The sequence below is a fragment of the Esox lucius genome, chromosome 5, assembly GCF_011004845.1.
Source record: "Esox lucius isolate fEsoLuc1 chromosome 5, fEsoLuc1.pri, whole genome shotgun sequence".
NCBI lineage: Eukaryota > Metazoa > Chordata > Actinopteri > Esociformes > Esocidae > Esox > Esox lucius.
The window spans coordinates 31,503,948-31,522,136 of NC_047573.1; the positions used below are offsets into that span (position 1 = coordinate 31,503,948).

The 18,189-nt window shown below is 43.3% G+C and overlaps 1 protein-coding gene across 11 annotated transcripts in view; it reads left to right on the forward strand.

Annotated features, from left to right (window-relative positions):
• LOC106024287 (rho GTPase-activating protein 23) overlaps positions 1-18,189 on the forward strand; it is a 66,986-nt gene that overhangs the window by 26,314 nt on the left and 22,483 nt on the right. For 4 of the 11 annotated variants that reach the window (XM_029119991.2, XM_029119993.2, XM_029119992.2 and 1 more), the window contains exon 1: positions 9,921-11,677. The exons of 3 other annotated variants lie outside the window; for them this stretch is intronic. In XM_029119991.2, coding sequence (XP_028975824.2) covers positions 11,336-11,677 — 342 coding nt within the window. In that variant the 5' untranslated portion in view covers positions 9,921-11,335. Of the gene's footprint in view, positions 1-9,910; positions 11,678-18,189 lie in introns of those variants that run through there. 4 more of the 11 variants (XM_029120001.2, XM_029120000.2, XM_029119996.2 and 1 more) reach the window with 4 other exon arrangements.

Below are 18,189 nucleotides of genomic sequence, written 5' to 3' on the forward strand. Positions count from 1 at the left end.
TGTTCGACCATCAGGTCGGTCTGCACATCCGTCTCAAAGTCATCCGTTGTACAATGTTAACCACAAACACAGCATTCTGATGCTTCCGTATTGCGTTTCTTGTAGCCGCCAACCACTGCTTGCATCTTTCAATGTTTCGCTCTGGTAAATACCACAGCCGATCATGAAACAATCACCAAGCAACGTTGTTTTAGGAAACAAATTGTTCACGGATAACCAAACATCCGTAGCCTACTAACAAAAAGAGCCGTCACTGCTAGTATTGTACTCCATCTCCTAGGACATAGGGATCGACTAAGACATGAGATTTAGTGACTTGACTGCATTGGTTGTGTGTGTTCTCTGACCCCCTGGTGACAGGAAGCCAGTGAAGTAGAAGTGTCTGTGTAGGGGTGAAAGCACAACGAGTGACATGGAGCAAATTGCCTTAGCCCCCCCCCCCAAAAAAAGAGAGCAATTGTTGTCCTGGGGTTGTGTTCACAGAGAGCGAAGAATGACATGGGGCATCACTGTATAGAAAAGGGGTTGGGAGGGACAGTGGGACTGGCCCGAGTCTTGCTCTGAAATGCAGACAGCGACAATGAGCCTCTGTTGAGCTGGGAGCGGGACAGGGGCGTGCTGAGATAGAAGGGAATGAAGTGGGTCGAGTGTGTGTGGGTGCGTGTGCGTGCGTGCGTGCGCGCGCTGGGGGGGTCAGATTTGACAGATCCGGTGTAGGTAGTGTTCTGTACCTAATACATTACTTAAGATTTATTCTACGCCTGAGGTAGAACACACACTTTGATTTTGTGTGTGTGTGCGCGTGCGCATGCGTGCTTGTTTGTGTGGGGGTGAGTGCGACTGTGTGAATACTATTGCGTATGTGGGTGCATACACATACTGTATCTCTGTGTGTATGTGTGTATGTGTGTGTGTGTGTGTGTGTGTGTGTGTGTGTGTGTGTATGTGTGCTTGTGTGTTAGAACAAACACTGCTTCATTCTTCCTTCAGCAGGTGGGCCGAACAGGAATGTGTCAATGAAAGAGGGATGGCGATTACTGTTCAGCAATGGAATGAAGAGAAAAAAGACCCTGTAAAAATAGGGACCCAAAGCCTGAGAAACCTCCTGCAACTGAATGTGCTAGTGAGTGTGGGAGCTTGATAGACAGCTGTAGTAACATGAAAAACATGAGACACTCACAGAGAGAGAGAGAGAGAGAGAAAGGGAGTGGCAGTGGTGGACTCGGGGCATCAGGTGCACTCAACAAAGCCTTCGGCTCTGGGCGGGTAAAGTGGGGTGGGGGTGCCCCTCCCCCTCTCCCACTTTTAATCCAGAGTTCTCTCTGGGGAATCGGTCCCATCTGGATGCCCAGCTGTTGGCCTGTTCTTTTGGGATTGCATGCCGTGGCATGACCCATACTTCCCCCTGCCACCGCCAGACCTCCCTGACACCACCACTCCCCATCCCTTCTCTCCCCCATTCCCTTAATACCCTGCTATCAACGCAACAGCGGGCGTTCTTGAGTGAGTTCCGTTAGAGAACCAAACTCAAGGTATATGTGTCCCTGCTTGGGAACGCGGTGCTGTGGTTGGCGCTGTCCATTTTATTTTTATATGTATATTCTGGGTTTGGGTCTGTGTGGGTGTGCACATACTTAAAAAATACAAAATCTGAGTTGAAGGGATGCAAATTTAGATAATGTCTGCTTGATCTCAGCTGGTTTATTAAAAAAAAAGTTATTAAACACTTATTGGCTTTGTCATCATTCAGAAATCCCATGCCAGAAAAGGCGGACCTAGGATATTTTAAACATTTCAAGTAACACCCCATCTGGCTTTAAGCCTTACATGTCAACACTACACAGTACAATGGACCCTAACTCATTTGGAAACAATAGACTTTCTGCCTCTGCAAAGCTTATCAAAAAGCAAACGTGAATGCCCTTTCCTAAAGGACGACAGCTATCCTTTTTTGCACTGAGGCGTTGTCCTGCTTGGAATTTCAAACTTGTTTATACAGTTGTTAACCACAGTGAATATACAGTTAGGTCTGGAAATAATTGGACACTGACACAAGTTTTATTTAGCCTGTTTACCAAAATATATTCAAGTTACAGTAAAATAATTAATATGGGCTTAGTCTCTAAGCTTTAATTTGAGGGTCTTCACATCCAAATTGGAGGAAGGATTTAGGAATTACAGCTCTTTAATATGTAGCCCCCTCTTTTTTTTTAAGGGACCAAAACTAATTGGACAATTGACTCAAAAGCTGTTTCATGAACGGGTGTGGGCTATTCCTTGTTACTTCATCAATTAAGCAGGTTAACGGTCTGGAGTTGATTCCAGGTGTGGCATTCACCTTTGGAAGCTGTTGCGGTGAACCCACAATATGAGGTCAAAGGTGCTTTCAATGCAAGTGAAACAGGCCATCCTTAGGCTGCAAAAATACATCAGAGAGATAGCAGGAACATTAGAAGTGACCAAATCAACAGTTTGGTACATTCTGAGAAAAACAGAACGCAATGGTGAGCTCTGCAACACAAAAAGGCCTGGACGTCCACGGAAGACAACAGTGGTGGATGATCGTAGGATCTTTTCCATGGTAAAGAAAAACCCCTTCACAGCCAAGTGAAGAACACTCTCCAGGAGGTATGCATATCATTATCCAAGTCTACCATAAAAATACTTCACAAGAGCAAATACAGAGGGTTCACCACATAGTGCAAACCATTCATAAGCTTCAAGAATAGAAAGGCCAGATTTTCCCAAAAAACACCTAAAAAAAGACAACTTATTTCTGGAAGAGCATTCTTTGGACAGATGAAACTAAGATCAAGCTGTACCTGATTGATGGGGTGAACAAAGTATGGAGAAGGCTTGGAACGGCTCATGATCCAAAGCATACTTCATCATCTGTAAAACACGGTGGAGGCAGTGTGATGGCATGGGCATGCATGGCTTCCAATGGCACTGGGTCACTAGTGTTTACTGATGATGTGACAGAAGACAGAACAGCCGGATGAATTCTGAAGTGTATAGGGATATATTGTCGGTTCAAATTCAGCAAAGTAAATTGGACGCCGCTTCACTTTACTGATGGACAATGACCCAAAACATACTCCAAAAGCAACCCAGGGTTTTTTAAGGCAAAGAAGTGGAATATTCTGCAATGGCCAAGTCAATCACCCAATCTCAACCCGATTGAGCATGTATTTCAATTGCTGAAGACAAAACTTAATGCAAAAAGACCTGCAAACAAACAACAACTGCAGACAGCTGCAGTAAAGGCCTGGCAAGGCATCACAAAGGAGGAAACCCAGCATTTGGTGATGTCCATGCGTTCCAGACTTCCCGCTGTCATTGCCTGCAAAGGATTCTCGACAAAGTATTAATCAGAAACGGAACCAGGCAAGCCTAGTTCAGCCGGCACCCAATTAAGTGATAAATGGTTGTTGCCCTTACTGGATTTCCCACGAGTGGCTTTGTCTTAAACCACTACACCACAGTGCAATAAATTTGCCCTGTGTCAGTATAGCATCTCAACATTAGATCATTTTGTCACGCATTAACATCACGCCAAGTTAGAATATTTCGCCAGACACTTAAGCTGACTGTTTGTTATTAAGTTTACCTCCACCAAAAATTGCAACTGTATGGCTTTTGACACTGGCCGGTTTAACAGCTTATTAGCCAGTAATAGGCTTACTAGTATCTTACTTGAACTCAACACAGCCAAAGCTATTTCATGGCACAAAAAGTTTTTCTTTCATTTGTGAATTACATTCATACTATATCTATCAATATATGTGACAATAACTGACTTTTTCGTCAAGTGAAAAGATGAGAGAATCGTGGAAACCCCTACTCTTCTACTGCCCAAGGGGTTTTTATCTAAGTCTATATCACCCCAGAAATCATGTAAGGATGCGTACTTTGAAAATCCACCAGAAATAGTCGGAATATTACCGTGAACAGTTTTATTTTAGGCTTAATACAAGCTTACTGAAAGTTGTAGCCAGCAAAGTTTTTATCTATCCGGAACAAATCCTAATGCATAATTTGCTTTGACTGTGACGAGATTTGAACGCAGGACCTTATTGGTTGCAGATCCGCGTCTCTAACCACTACGCTATTTAACAAGGGTCAGTCAGCCAGCCAGTCAGTCAGTCCGTCCATCCTTCTCTCTGTTGTTTCATTTCAAATCCATTGTAGTGGCTTGCCGAGACAAAATGATGACAATTGTGTCAGTGTCCAAATATTTCCGGGGCTAAATGTAGGTCCCCCTTGAAGCTAACTGTAGGTCCCCCTATAATACAGTGACCTCACTACACCATTCACCTATGTGTCTGGGTCTTGGTCATTAGGGCACAGGATTTCTTTTTGCAGAATAGACAAAATTGTCTAACTCATTGGACATGTTCGGGTTGGAGACTAGTAAACAAAAAAATGGCAGCACTGACCACTTATCACGTGTGTTTTGCGGAAATTGTTCAATCCAATAAGCAGGCTGTACAAGAGACATGTCACATTTGAAATTAACAATTGTAAGTTTGGAAATACAGGTGGTTTATAATGGAACCTTTGCTGGTTCCTAATGGGGCAATGGACTGTTCCAACAGTTAAACAGCTAGTAGTCAGGTACCAAACCTGTCTTGCACATTATTTCAACAAACGCATCATTCCATTTTCTTTATTTCCTTAATTTCAACAATTCATTGTGTTTTGGATTTTTGTCTGTTAGTGTCATCTTCTGTTTTGTGCTTAATGAACGCTACCGTGATGTTCTTCTTTCGTTGCCTTCCAATTTGAATGCAATTCGAGGCTCTGTTTGCAACGACCCAGTGCATTTTACCCACCGAATTCCACACAAGGCACTGTGTCTATGGAGAACAATGGCCGTTACAGATGCCCTGGTCAGTCACCCAGGCCGCCTTGAGCTTTCTAAAGGGACCTCTGTGGTCAGTCACGACCCATGCCAGAGACACACGGTCCAATGTGAACCCACTTGATGTGCTGATCTCAGAACAGCTGGTCTGGCTACAGTAGGTCACCTTTGGTGGGACTGGAGAACAAAATGTCCGGATTTGCCGTTAACACTGTGCTTTGTTTGTGTAACCTCAGGGGGGACGGTTTGGTTCGGGAAACCAAAGTTCAGTGCATTGCAACACTGGTGCGTCTGTTTCTACAGTAGGGCTCTTTCAAGAATGCCGAGATGTTCATGAATGTTCACACAGAATGTAGAAAACAAAATCCCCCAGCAGTCTTTGGCACACAGAACAGACACGTCCCGTTGGTTTTCTGTCTGTTGCGTTAAAATTGAATATGAGCATGCGTTCGGAGCAGAACTGAGCTTTGTCACATAGCCGCCTCCGTCCTGTTCAGCCATTCACCCCCAGCGCTGCTCTCACAATAGAGTGCTCCAGTTAAACCACTTTTGGATGTAATATGCTCCAGCTAGTTCTGTGGTCCCAGGCGTGGAGAAGGCCAAGGAGGAGGGGATTTATCCCTCCGTGGGAGGAATACAACTCGATTGTACAGTTGTGGGTGCTCAAATGGCAGCCAGTTTTCAAGGGAATGCAGTAGGCTTTCTAAGGGATGAGGATTTCCAAAGCATTTGGCTGTAGTTCTTTTTTGGAAAATAAATGAATAGAGCACTTCACAGGAGAAAAGAGAACACCCTCGGAAGAACTTGGTTCTTTATTATGACTCGTTGGCGGCCGGTCTGAGTAAGGCAAGGGCTGAGTCATTCCACGTGACTATGTGATGCTTCCGGCAGAGAATTGACAGAGCCCACGTTCATAGTTAGAGAGAGGTGTTGTCTTGGTTGTCTATAGATAATCCCTGGGCCTAACCAGCGTGCGGGCAGGAGTGTGAGATTTAGGTTTTAGCTTTTGTGTATTTGGCCGGATCAGTGCCATAGTGACAAGTTATGTTGTTTGACGAGAGATTAAGCGGCTGCCACAGTTACGTAGCACGGTTTAGGAGTGGTTCCATATTGCCAACAGCTGGGGCCATGTGTAGTAAAAATATTAAAATGCATAAAATCCATGAAGCTTGAAAAATGGGTCAATTAAAATGCTTCTTTGCCATTTCAGGGTGTGGGTGTGTTTGTGTGCGTGGGTGTGTTTGTGTGCGTGGGTGTGTTTGTGTGCGTGGGTGTGTTTGTGTGCGTGGGTGTGTTTTGTGCGTGTTTTGTGCGTGTTTTGTGTGTGTTTTGTGCGTGTTTTGTGCGTGTTTTGTGCGTGTTTTTGTGCGTGTGGATGTTTGTGTGCGTGTTTTTGTGCGTGTGCATGTTTGTGTGCATGTTTGTGTGCGTGTGCGTGTTTGTGTGCGTGTTTATGTGGGTATGTGTGTTTGTGTGGGTATGCGTGCGTGTGTGTGTGTGTGTGTGTGTGTGCATCCTTTTGGTGCTCATTCATGCCTGGGGAATGACCTCTCGTTGCATACTAATGATATTATCCTGATTATGGTTTGTCAATACCAGCAGTTGTCTCTTAAGTTGTAGTCTATATGTAAGCTGCCAGTTTTAGCCTCTCAGTTTCGATAAGCAATTGAAGGCCTCTATTAATTCAGCCAGTCTGTTGAGTTGAGAACTATAAGAACAGTCACTGATACTCCTGCAAGCTATTGCTGCCTACTAGTGGCTTCAGAAATACAAAGCCCACTATTATGTACATGTAGCAAGATGCCCACGCGTCTGTGCCACTATTGGTGTGTGTTTGAGTTTCACATTTACAAGGATTTGTGCAAGCTTATATGTACATACACACCCATACGGGGAAATTACAGTATTGGTTTGGAAATATATAATACATTTTTCTAACTGCATTGACTGGATAGGGACGAATGTTAAATTACAAACATTTCAAGACAAATGTGGCTTGTTTTTTGTATTTAACGTGTATGTAATTTTTACATAAGAAGCGAGGTCACAAATACAGTAGGGGTCAAAATGGAGGATTGAACTCTAAGATAACAAGTGAGAAGCTGGAGACTAGATAGACATAAACACGACAAAGTGAGACCCAAAGAGAAGGAGAGAATGAGACCGAGACCAACAGACAAAAAAAACATAAAGCCAGAAACCAAAGGAAATGCAGACAGACACAAACTCAGACAGAGAGAGACAGACAGACACTCAGACAGACAGAGAGAGACGGACACGTGGACAGTAATGGTGGGGTGCTTAGCACTCACGCTCTGTATTGTTCCGATCTTTTCAACACACTGCATCGGACAATGATGTTCCGAAACAGTTCTGGTCAGATGACGCCAGGTGACGAAACACTTTTGTCACATGATATTGAAAGAAAACTGTATGGGTTGATTGTCAAACACCTAAGTGTGTCTCAGGTTTTGAAAATTAGGTGGCTATACCAACAACTTCAAAGGAACTGTGTGGATTTGTTGCAAGAGGGACATTTGTGGGATTACTGAGAGATAGTGAGAGTTACATGTGTGACAATTGTTTCCAGTCTGTTTAGTAGGAACTTTTTTCAAAGTGCTTATTGCAACGTGCCACAGTTCTCTGGTGCCTGAGCGCCTGTGTCGGTCGGTGTTAATACACACAAAAATGGAGCTCTAATAAACACCTTATTATGCAGTGGATAGACCATTCCAGCTATCCTTATTTCAGCAGTAATTAAGTGCATAATGTTGCCGACTTCTCAGCAAGACTGTTAGACTGAATCCAGATGATCTTTAACGTAATAAATAAACAAAAAATAATTTTTCTAATAGTTTTTAATGGACTGCAGCTTATGAAACCGTTTTCATCCACACACCTTTGTGATCCAAAACATAATAATGGATAATTGAAAAGCAAGTGAAAAGGCAAGAGACATTTGGGATACAAACCCTGCATTCTAATTTCTTTTCAATGGGCACACACCAAACTGCTGTGCCCCAAAACCTTTTCCAACAATATGGGAAAATACATCTGTATGAACACTGAACATCTGCTTTTTATTTCTAACCGGCAGATGTCACTGTCGTGTAAATGTTTTGAGCGTTTCGTAAAGCCTTGACACAAATGTTTGGATTGTCTCTATGTATCGGGAAGTTCTGATCATCACTAGTAGACAGACATAGAAAGAGAGAACCAGAGGGAGACAGACGTGGAGAAACAGACACAGAAATACATACCGACAGACACTCTGAGACCAACGGAATGGAGAACAAACATAGTGACAGAGAGAGAAGGGTGAGAGGGAGTGGGAGACCGTGTGACACAGAGACGGACGGACGCAAGGACGGACACCAGGGAGGGACAGCAGGGACGGACGGACAGCAGGGACGGACGGACAGCAAGGACGGGCGGACGGACGGACAGCAAGGACGGGCGGACGGACGGACAGCGGGGACGGACAGACAGCAAGGACGGGCGGATGGACAGCAGGGATGGACAGCAGGGACGGACGGACGGACGGAGTGCAGGGAGGGACAGCAGGGACGGACGGACGGACAGCAAAGACGGGCGGACGGACAGGGACAGCGGGGACAGATGGATTGACAGCAGGGATGGATGGACGGACGGACGGACAGCAGGGAGGGATAGCAGGGACAGACGGATGGACGAACAGCGGGGACAGACGGATGGACGGACAGCGGGGACAGACGGATGGACGGACAGCGGGGACAGACGGATGGACGGACAGCGGGGACAGACGGATGGACGGACAGCGGGGACAGACGGACTGACAGCAGAGACCGTTAGTGACAGAGAGACTCAGTGACACTGCACAATTGAAGTGAAATGGGCAGCAGGATAACAAGCCTGAAAACCCTGATATGAAAGACAGGGAGAGATGCAGAGGCAGAATGAGACTAGCCACCCTATTCCAAAAATGCCTTAAGGCACTACTTTTGATCCAGTGACTGCTCTACAGAAAGGAGCGGGCAGGGAACGATTGGGCAGCAGGTGAGCAGTAGATCGGAGGGATGCTGCTTCTGTCCGTGTCAGCACTGTCAATTCTCTGTGCTTGGTTGGAATCAGATGGAAATGAATGACCGATGTCCTTTTCAGCAGGGATGGATTGGTCCCTAAGGGCTGTTTGCGTCCTAGGTGCTTGATGTAGCAGACAAAAATGCCAGATTTTTCAGCATGCTCTCTGCTTTCTGAAAACCAGATACTTCCGGTTTGGAACACCCAGGCTGAGGGTAGCCTCCCTCTGATTGGCTGCTGTGTTCTTCCAGATAAACCAGTAGCACATCCTGGGAGAGAAAGGGAAAACCTGTAGTCTTGTCTCCCTATGTTCTGGCCAAATAATCTCATTATGACTTGTTTCATAGTGTAACATAGTCTGATATTAACAGTTGTTACTTTTTCATTCTGGCATTTTATGACAGTGTTAATCGTGTATTTGCAGGTAGGTTTTGAGATTACTTTATTTAATTAGAACACTTTTTTATATGAGTCAGAACTACCTTTTTAAATTAAGATTCAGAGATTATTTCAGACTGTAGGGAGGTGGGAAGTGATGGGTAGCATTTCCAGCTAGGAGAATCTGTCATTTTTAGTGAATATTTGTATTTATACATTTCCCTCTCTCTCCCCTTTTCCCACTCACTCCCCAATCCTTTCTCCATCTCGTTCTATTTCTCTAATGATGCTTGGCACAAAGCTAATAGCACAAAGACACCGCGTTACTTTAAGGTGACTAGTTTCATTTCGAAAGGCTGGGACTGCGCACACACACACACACGCTACCTCTTTAAGGCTGGTGTGTCTGAGACAGCAGTAGCGGTGGCCAGGTCCTGAGACTAAAAAGAGGAGACAAGGAGAGATGGCCAGAGAAACAGAGCGAGCGCTATGTGCTGCTCACCGCCAGCCCGACTGCCAGGCTGGATTGGCCACTGGATGTATGGGAGGAATGTGAAAAAGAGGCGGAGAGGATAAGAGAGAGAGAGAGCGAGAGACTGAATGTGTGGGGTTGACCAAGTGGACTAGTGTGGTGTAGAGCACCATAGAGCTAACAGGGAGGCAGAGAGAGAGGCAGGCTGAGCATGGGCCGAGAGAACTATACTTAGACAGCATTAAAGGCAGAAAGTCAGTCACTGCCAATACTGTACCACACAGCATGAGAGAAAAGACCTACTGTTAACGGCTACAGTCGATATCATGGAACTACATCTCATTCTGATCCAGTACAGGGCATTCATTCTGATCAAGGGAAGAGGACAAAAACTCATCAAAATTCAGTAAAGGGGGCTAAAATTCACCCATATCTAATGAAGAGAACAACACCTCATTTAGATCCAGTGAAGAGAGCTTGTTCTGGTCCGAGGAAGTCTGAAACAAATTCCAACCCAATGAAGAGGACTAAAACTCCTTCTGATAGAGTGAACAGGACTCCTGGTCTAGTGAAAAGAACTACAGCTCATTCTGATCCACTGAAGAGGACTAAAACATTTGGATCCAGTTAGGGGGACTACAACACATCGTGGTCCAGTAAAGTGGACTAACACTCGTTCTGAATCATTAAGAGGGCGAAAACAAATTCTTACACAGTGAAAAGGACTTGTTCTGTTCCAGAGAATACATTTAAAACTCATTCTAACCCAGTGAAGAGGACTAAATCTTGTTCTCATCTAATGAACAGGATTAAAACGACTCTTGGTCCAGTGAAAAGAACTACAATTTATTGTTATCCAGTGAAGCTGGAGTACAATTTATCCTGATCCAGTTAAGTGGACTAAAACTCACCCTGATCATGTTAATGGGACTCGATCCAACTAGTATTTTTTTTACACTTGTAAAATGTGGGATGTGTACTAAACCTGAACCAGTAAAAAGAACATACTTCTAAACTTGGGGTAAAGAAAAAAAGAGGGCTAGGACAGTTAGAGACTGAGAAAAAGGACCAGGTCACCAGTTCACTGTCTAGCCACGTGTAGCCACCTAGTGGACCGATAGAATCAGAATCTGATCCTGGATCAGATCCCCGATTTGGAGGGGGAAAAAAGCTCTTGACCCTAACCGAAAACATTACAAAGATCTAGTCGCCTTGTGCCTTGAGAAAAGCCCTTTCTACTTAATAAGACCTTCATTGATCTCAGGCCTGCCATGGAAGCTGCTTCACCCACTTGTCCACGAACAGACGTCGTGACAAACAGCAGGATGACGCACAACATTCGTGAGAGACCGACCATCAACCCATACCTACTTTGAGGAACACATCTATTCACCCGGTCCTGCATTTGCCCATTTGCTCAACGATGTCGTCCATTTTATTTTAGGATATGTACTTAAAATTTTGACACCCCAATCTGATGTCGAATTTCATTGACACTGAGTGGGTGGTTACCGTTGGATACAGTTGCCTGTCGACCACCATGTCTCTGGCCGGTAGTGTGGATGAAGTGTCTAGTGGACCACGTTGGGTTTTGCAGGTGTTCTAGCAGTGTGTCATGTGTGTCCTGTCCTGTGTGGAGTGTTAGCACAAGTGTGTGTGTGATGTTGGGAGGAAGGGTCCCGGCTCCTTTGGGACAGGAGTGGTGTTTCCATTGCTCAGTTGGGGTGGACTGTTGTGACCCGGAACCTCGCTGCATCTGGTTGGCTGCATTGAGGAGCATTGCCCTACATACTAGCACAACCCCAACTCGCGCCCTTCCCCGACCTTCAACCCCTCCCCGCGTCTCTCCCCGACCCAAGCGGAGGGTACCCAGGAGAGTCCTTCCACGCCTGCACTTGTCCTGGGTAAGAAATAGACACTGCTGGGAAATCTTCGCCCTGCTGAACTTAAAGGGAAAGTGCACATGTTTTTCTCTTGTGGCCTACTTTTTCTGTGCTGGTAGGTGATTTTGTTTTTCAAATGGCAGCAATAAAAAAAAATTGCTAATGCACTTTTTTTTTTAACTGTGGACTTATTCCCACAAAATTCAGTGTTCAGTGAATGTTTTCCCACAAAATTCAGTGACAGTTCAGTGTAATTCAAATTGTAGAACAACCTTTTGATGTTTTCATAATGCATTGTAGTTTAAGCTTTGTGTACAAGCACAAATAGACTTAAAATAAGGCCAAATGTGAACGTTTTGAAGTACCTCTTTAACGTAGAATGATGGACACAGGCTGTGTTGTGGATGTGTCTTTAGTGTTGTGTAGCTTGGTGATTATGGATGTAAGATGTAAAGCATCTTTGGGGTTTGTGGTAGGATACCTGTTGAGCCCACAACATCTGACTTTTGACAATTCTAATAAAATAAATAAAATCTGAACAAGGTGGTGATCAAATTTAAGTTAAAGGATTGGGTACTTTTTAAGCCCATGTGTGCTCCAAATAACACCACCTCCTTTAGATTTTTGTTAAAAATTTAAAATGTAAATACAAGTATTTAAAATTATTACATTACATTAATTATAAAGCTAATATTCTAAATACCAGAATTATTGCAACCAGTCAAAGAGAGAATTCCTGGAAAGTGCACTGACATCCATTTGACATTTGCATGTATTACTTTAATGGTAGTCAATACATTTTACAGCATTTATTAATATAAACAAATTGAACAATGTTTTTCTAGAAATATGGGATTTGCCAGCTTTGACACTGAAGGCACGATCCATCAGTAACACAGTGAATGCTGCTCAGCTGTAAACAAACTCCACACAAACAAGTAGCCCAACAGATTGGTCGTGGTAACCTTCATTAATAACTCAACCATTAATTAGAGACGAACGATTTCTCACTTAAAAAATGCAATACATGCCATGAAGCTTAAGTAAAACTAGCAAAACATTGATAATTACACACCTCTTTTAGATTGAATTTATCTTGCTAAACTCTCTTACTCTGTCATAATGTCTGTGTTTTCCATTCAGGTGCATTTTAGCGAAAACAACATTTCACCACAGCTTAGGGTTGTATCAAGGAACTCGGCATTGCATCATGCCTAAGCCCTTATCCATGTTATATTGGCAATATACAATACCCCCTTGCTCCAAATATCTTACTTTTAGTGATGGTTGTGAGGATAGCAGGATGTTCATTTATGGACGAAGTTCAGCGCCTTTATCAGTTATTACTCCAAAGTGGTCAGTAGCAGGGATGTGTTGGGTGCAGGGTCCTACTCCAACTGCTGTTAACTCTAAGTGAAACACTTACACCAAGTGTGCTTTTACACCATAATAGTTTTATTGAGATTAACAAGACTTGTTGCCAGATTTGCTTTAGAGATACCATTTTATATTGTTAACGTGTGAAAACATGGATTGTCGCACGTCATCTTCCGAGGTAGCATGGGACAGTTTTCCAACAGATACCCACATCTGCTACTGTCTCAATGCACGTTTGAGTGAAGTAGGAAGTCTTGTTTTGTAGGTTCTTCCACTTTCATGAACCAAATCAGAAAAAAGGATGTTGTTGGGAAGCAACTGAAACATCTCACACTTCTACTCTCACCAGCAACAGCATTAGTTTGACCAAGAGCCCTGTGTGAGTTACGAGATTCAACAACATTGTCAGTGAGTTTATATGCCTTTCAGGTAAAGGGTCTGGCCATATCGCTGCTCGCAATTCACCATCAGCCATATTCCAAAGTTATCTCCTCCTACGCAATGAGATTTTTCTCTTTGACCTCTCTATTTTTAATGTTCCCAGTTAGATTACATGATACATCTCTTTGAAACATTTCTGTGGACTTTTGCAGTTCAGTAAGTGTGTGTGAGAGGCTGTGTCACTCCTACCCACTGTATGTGTTATGTAATAGTGCTGTGGGGGCCTGTTGACTAACAGAGGGGAAGATTGGATCACTCCGTATATATAGAGAGACCGGTGCATGCCGTGCGTGCGCGTGTGTATACTAAATCACATGCTTGTGTGTGAGGTGTGTTTGAATGCATTAATGTAGATTGGAATGTTCACTGATGCATCACGATGTAGGTGTGTGTTTAGGTTGGAATGTTCACTGATGCATCACGATGTAGGTGTGTGTTTAGATTGGAATGTTCACTGATGCATCACCGATGTAGGTGTGTGTTTAGATTGGAATGTTCACTGATGCATCACCGATGTAGGTGTGTGTTTAGGTTGGAATGTTCACTGATGCATCAATGATGTAGGTGTGTGTTTAGGTTGGAATGTTCACGGATGCATCAACGATGTAGGTGTGTGTTTAGGTTGGAATGTTCACTGATGCATCAACGATGTAGGTGTGTGTTTAGATTGGAATGTTCACTGATGCATCACCGATGTAGGTGTGTGTTTAGATTGGAATGTTCACTGATGCATCAACGATGTAGGTGTGTGTTTAGATTGGAATGTTCACTGATGCATCAACGATGTAGGTGTGTGTTTAGATTGGAATGTTCACGGATGCATCAATGATGTAGGTGTGTGTTTAGGTTGGAATGTTCACTGATGCATCAACGATGTAGGTGTGTGTTTAGGTTGGAATGTTCACTGATGCATCAATGATGTAGGTGTGTGTTTAGGTTGGAATGTTCACTGATGCATCAATGATGTAGGTGTGTGTTTAGGTTGGAATGTTCACTGATGCATCAATGATGTAGGTGTGTGTTTAGGTTGGAATGTTCACTGATGCCTCACCGATGTAGGTGTGTGTTTAGGTTGGAATGTTCACTGATGCATCAATGATCTAGGTGTGTGTTTAGGTTGGAATGTTCACTGATGCCTCACCGATGTAGGTGTGTGTTTAGGTTGGAATGTTCACTGATGCATCAATGATGTAGGTGTGTGTTTAGGTTGGAATGTTCACTGATGCATCACCGATGTAGGTGTGTGTTTTGTAGAATGTCGTTTTACCTCCACAAATATCTATTAGGGGATGCCATCAACAACAGACATTGTTTCATACCCAGTCAAACACTGTTTGACCTCCACTTCTCTTGAGGGTGTCCACAGGCTGTAGGAGATGTCATAGTTACACATCATGTAATGTCCCCTTCCTCATCCAGGACTATGACTCATTTTGTAATGTAAAAAAAAAAAGATTTAATTAGGATGATGTACATAATGTCACTCATGTGCATCAAAAGATTTGACAAAGTTACCTTTTTAAATGTTCAAGAACTAAAACATTTAAAAGCCTTCATTGCATAACTACAATGCTTACCCCGTATGCTATGACACTTCAGTAAGCTAAAGAATAATATCCCACATTTTTAACATCCCGTGGAGCATGGTTAAATCATAAAAAACATGGCATTACCACATGTGCCTGGAATAGGCTGTCCACTGAAACTGAACAATCGGGCAACGAGGTCAGAGGTCAGCGGCCAATTGTAACATTACAGGAGCTACAGAGTTTGCTAGCCACATTGGGTGAAAATGTCCATATGTCGACTATTACCCAAGTGCTGAGCTATTTTTAAAGGTGGCGCTCAGATCTTGCCAAAAATCCATTGCATCAAATATTTTGCCTTAAAGGTATGTATGTTGACGGCACCGAAAAGATGTGGAAAGTGTTCTCTGGTTGTATGGGACAAAAATTCAACTTTATGGCTTTAATACTATATGTTCTCCAGGGCACAAAGCCAAGACTGTTTATCCCTCTGAGAATACCATCCCCATGGAAAAGCATAGTGGTGGCAGCACCATGTAATGGGGATACTTTTCATTGGTAGAGACTGGAACTACATCAGTCTGCGGGAGACCTTTGACTGAAAGATGGTTTCAGTCGAAGGTCAATTATGCTCAACACAGCCATGTGGTGTGGTTTAAAAAGAAGAAACTTTGTGTCCTAGCATTGCTTATTTAAAGCCCAGTCGACAGTCTATGTAAAGACTTGGAAGTAGCTCTTAACTAACAGTGTCCATCCAACTTGAGAGAGTTAGGGAATTTAATAAAGAATGGGCAAAAAGTGCAGAAACCAGATGCGCAAAGTTCAGAACAGACTAAAAAGTTTTTAAAAAGTTGGTGTTAAGTGGGAAATCCAAACCAAATCCATTTTCATTCCCAATTGTAAACACAATTTTAAAGTCCTTGGGCATGGGTAGACACAAGCCTTTGTTTAACAAGGTGCCACCCTTTTACTGAGAAGGGTTTTGGGCAGTGCCATAGACATTAGGGCTGGGAATTGACAGATACCCCTTACGATACTCTATGTATTTCAATATGGTACTGTGAGTTTTTTATTCAATCATCAAAGTCCCGAAAACATAATTGATTCCCAGCTGTATATGTATGTACAACACACACAGCAAAATAGTGCTAAGACGATATCACATCCCTTTTTTCTGTAAGGATATATATTATTTGGTGAATAGTCTTTGCAAAAATCTTATGAATGTAAAAAAATATGAATGTAATTCCTTCCACTAATGTTATTCGGTTCCCAGGGTTTACCATAGGGAGCCGTTCAAAAAGAACTGTTTGCAAACGACCTGTTACTACTTGCTAGTTTGAATCAGTCTGTACTGTAATGTCACATCTTTGCCACCAGTTGTAGTTTAAACTCAACCTAAAATTGAAAACCTCCAAGCATGTGAATAAAACTATGTAAATACCCCAGAAACACTCCCTTCATGAGATATTCATAAACCGTTTCTTGCCCTGGATTTTTATTTTCCATTTTTCAACACCACACCAATAGGCTACATTGTGTGCATAATGTTGCTGCCATTGATTTGTATGACTGAAGTAGTAAACTAAATGCCAGAATACTTAAAAAAAGATTGATGGTTGATTTCATGTGCTAAAAATCACAACTTGCAGATTCTTGTTCTTAAATTTTAGAATATGTTGTCCCAAAAAAGGGAGTGACACTTGGACTGTGTAAATCCTTGTGACTGCTCACCAGTTTGGCTGGTAAAATAAACATTCTAACCACCAATGCCAAAAAAAGACCCTCATGTGGTGGAATGTTTTTTTTCTCTGTTCCAAGCATCCAGCCTTTGTCTTAACTTTCCTTCATAGCCTATTTCCAATGATTACAAAACACCACATAGGTAGTTGATAAGGCACTTCAGATATGAAGTCAACATAATAATTCAACCTGACTAGTTTGGATCCAGGCTTTTCAGGTGCGTGAATGCTGGGCTAGGGTGTTGTGGAATGGGAGTTGCATTGGAACCAGAACCCCAATGGAAAGAGAACACACCCACCCCCCCTCGTACGCATGCACTCATAACCACACACCAACACACATCCATGCATAGACACACACATTCCCCTGCCAAGCCACTCTATTCTTAGAGACAAATGTTTCCCTGAATCCCTGAATGGACCAACTACTCTAGCTCAGACTCCCAACCTCACTTCCTGTCCAAGGCACTCCAGTTCCTGTTGTTGCGATTAGCTGCAGTGTGGCCAGGCGTTGCAAGGTCATGGGGGAAGTGGGGTGAGGGGAATGAGTGGAAGAGGGTGTACAGGAAGCCAGGGGCAGGCGGAATGAAGAAGGAAGTGGGGGCCCAAGGTCATCCGGAGAGGTGTTGTGAGAAGATCACGACCGAGACGGCGTCTAGCTAACATCTGGGTGTGTCTGAGGAAGGATTTTCCTAGCAGGGCGGAAGTAGACACATCCCCTGTCTGCCTCTGTTTGCTAAATGGATTTCAATAGAATCTCTTTGGTGTCGCCGCCACAAAACATTTCAAGGAGAAACACTGTATGGATTTGAGGATGGGTGTATCTCCACAGTGTTGTAGGCCACCAAGATGAATAAGGACATGAGTGTTATTTCTCTCCAGATGTTTGAGTTTGTGCGCCCATGTGCATGTTCATGCTTGCCTATCATAAGTGCACTCTGATAAGTTCCTGTTGTTCCTTAATGGTATTAAATATAAATCCCACCTCCCGCAAGTATTTTTACCCCTCCATTGTGTGCCAGGTAATTATGGGAGGGGTTGTGTCCTTAAAATAGATATTTTTCCAGAGAGTGGGACAAGGGAAATTTCTTCCAGATTCCTGTCATTACTGGGATTCCTGAATTCCGGACAACATATTGCCATTGTATGACTGACCACACTAAAACCATCACACTCAACTCTGAACCTTGTAGCCAGTTACACTTATTTAGACCTGGGAACCAGGTGGGTGCAATTAATGATGAGGTAGAACAGGAAACCCGCAGGCCCCAGACCTCGTGAGGTAAGGGTTGAGTAGTACTTCACTAAAATATGCAGTTGGTGACCGAGATGTGTTTTGGTTTTAATTGTCTATAATATGGAAAATGTTGACTTTAAAGCTGTGGAAACTATCCCGCAGGATTAGAAGTTACTACATCAGTTTAAATGTTTACTCCAGTCACCTGAT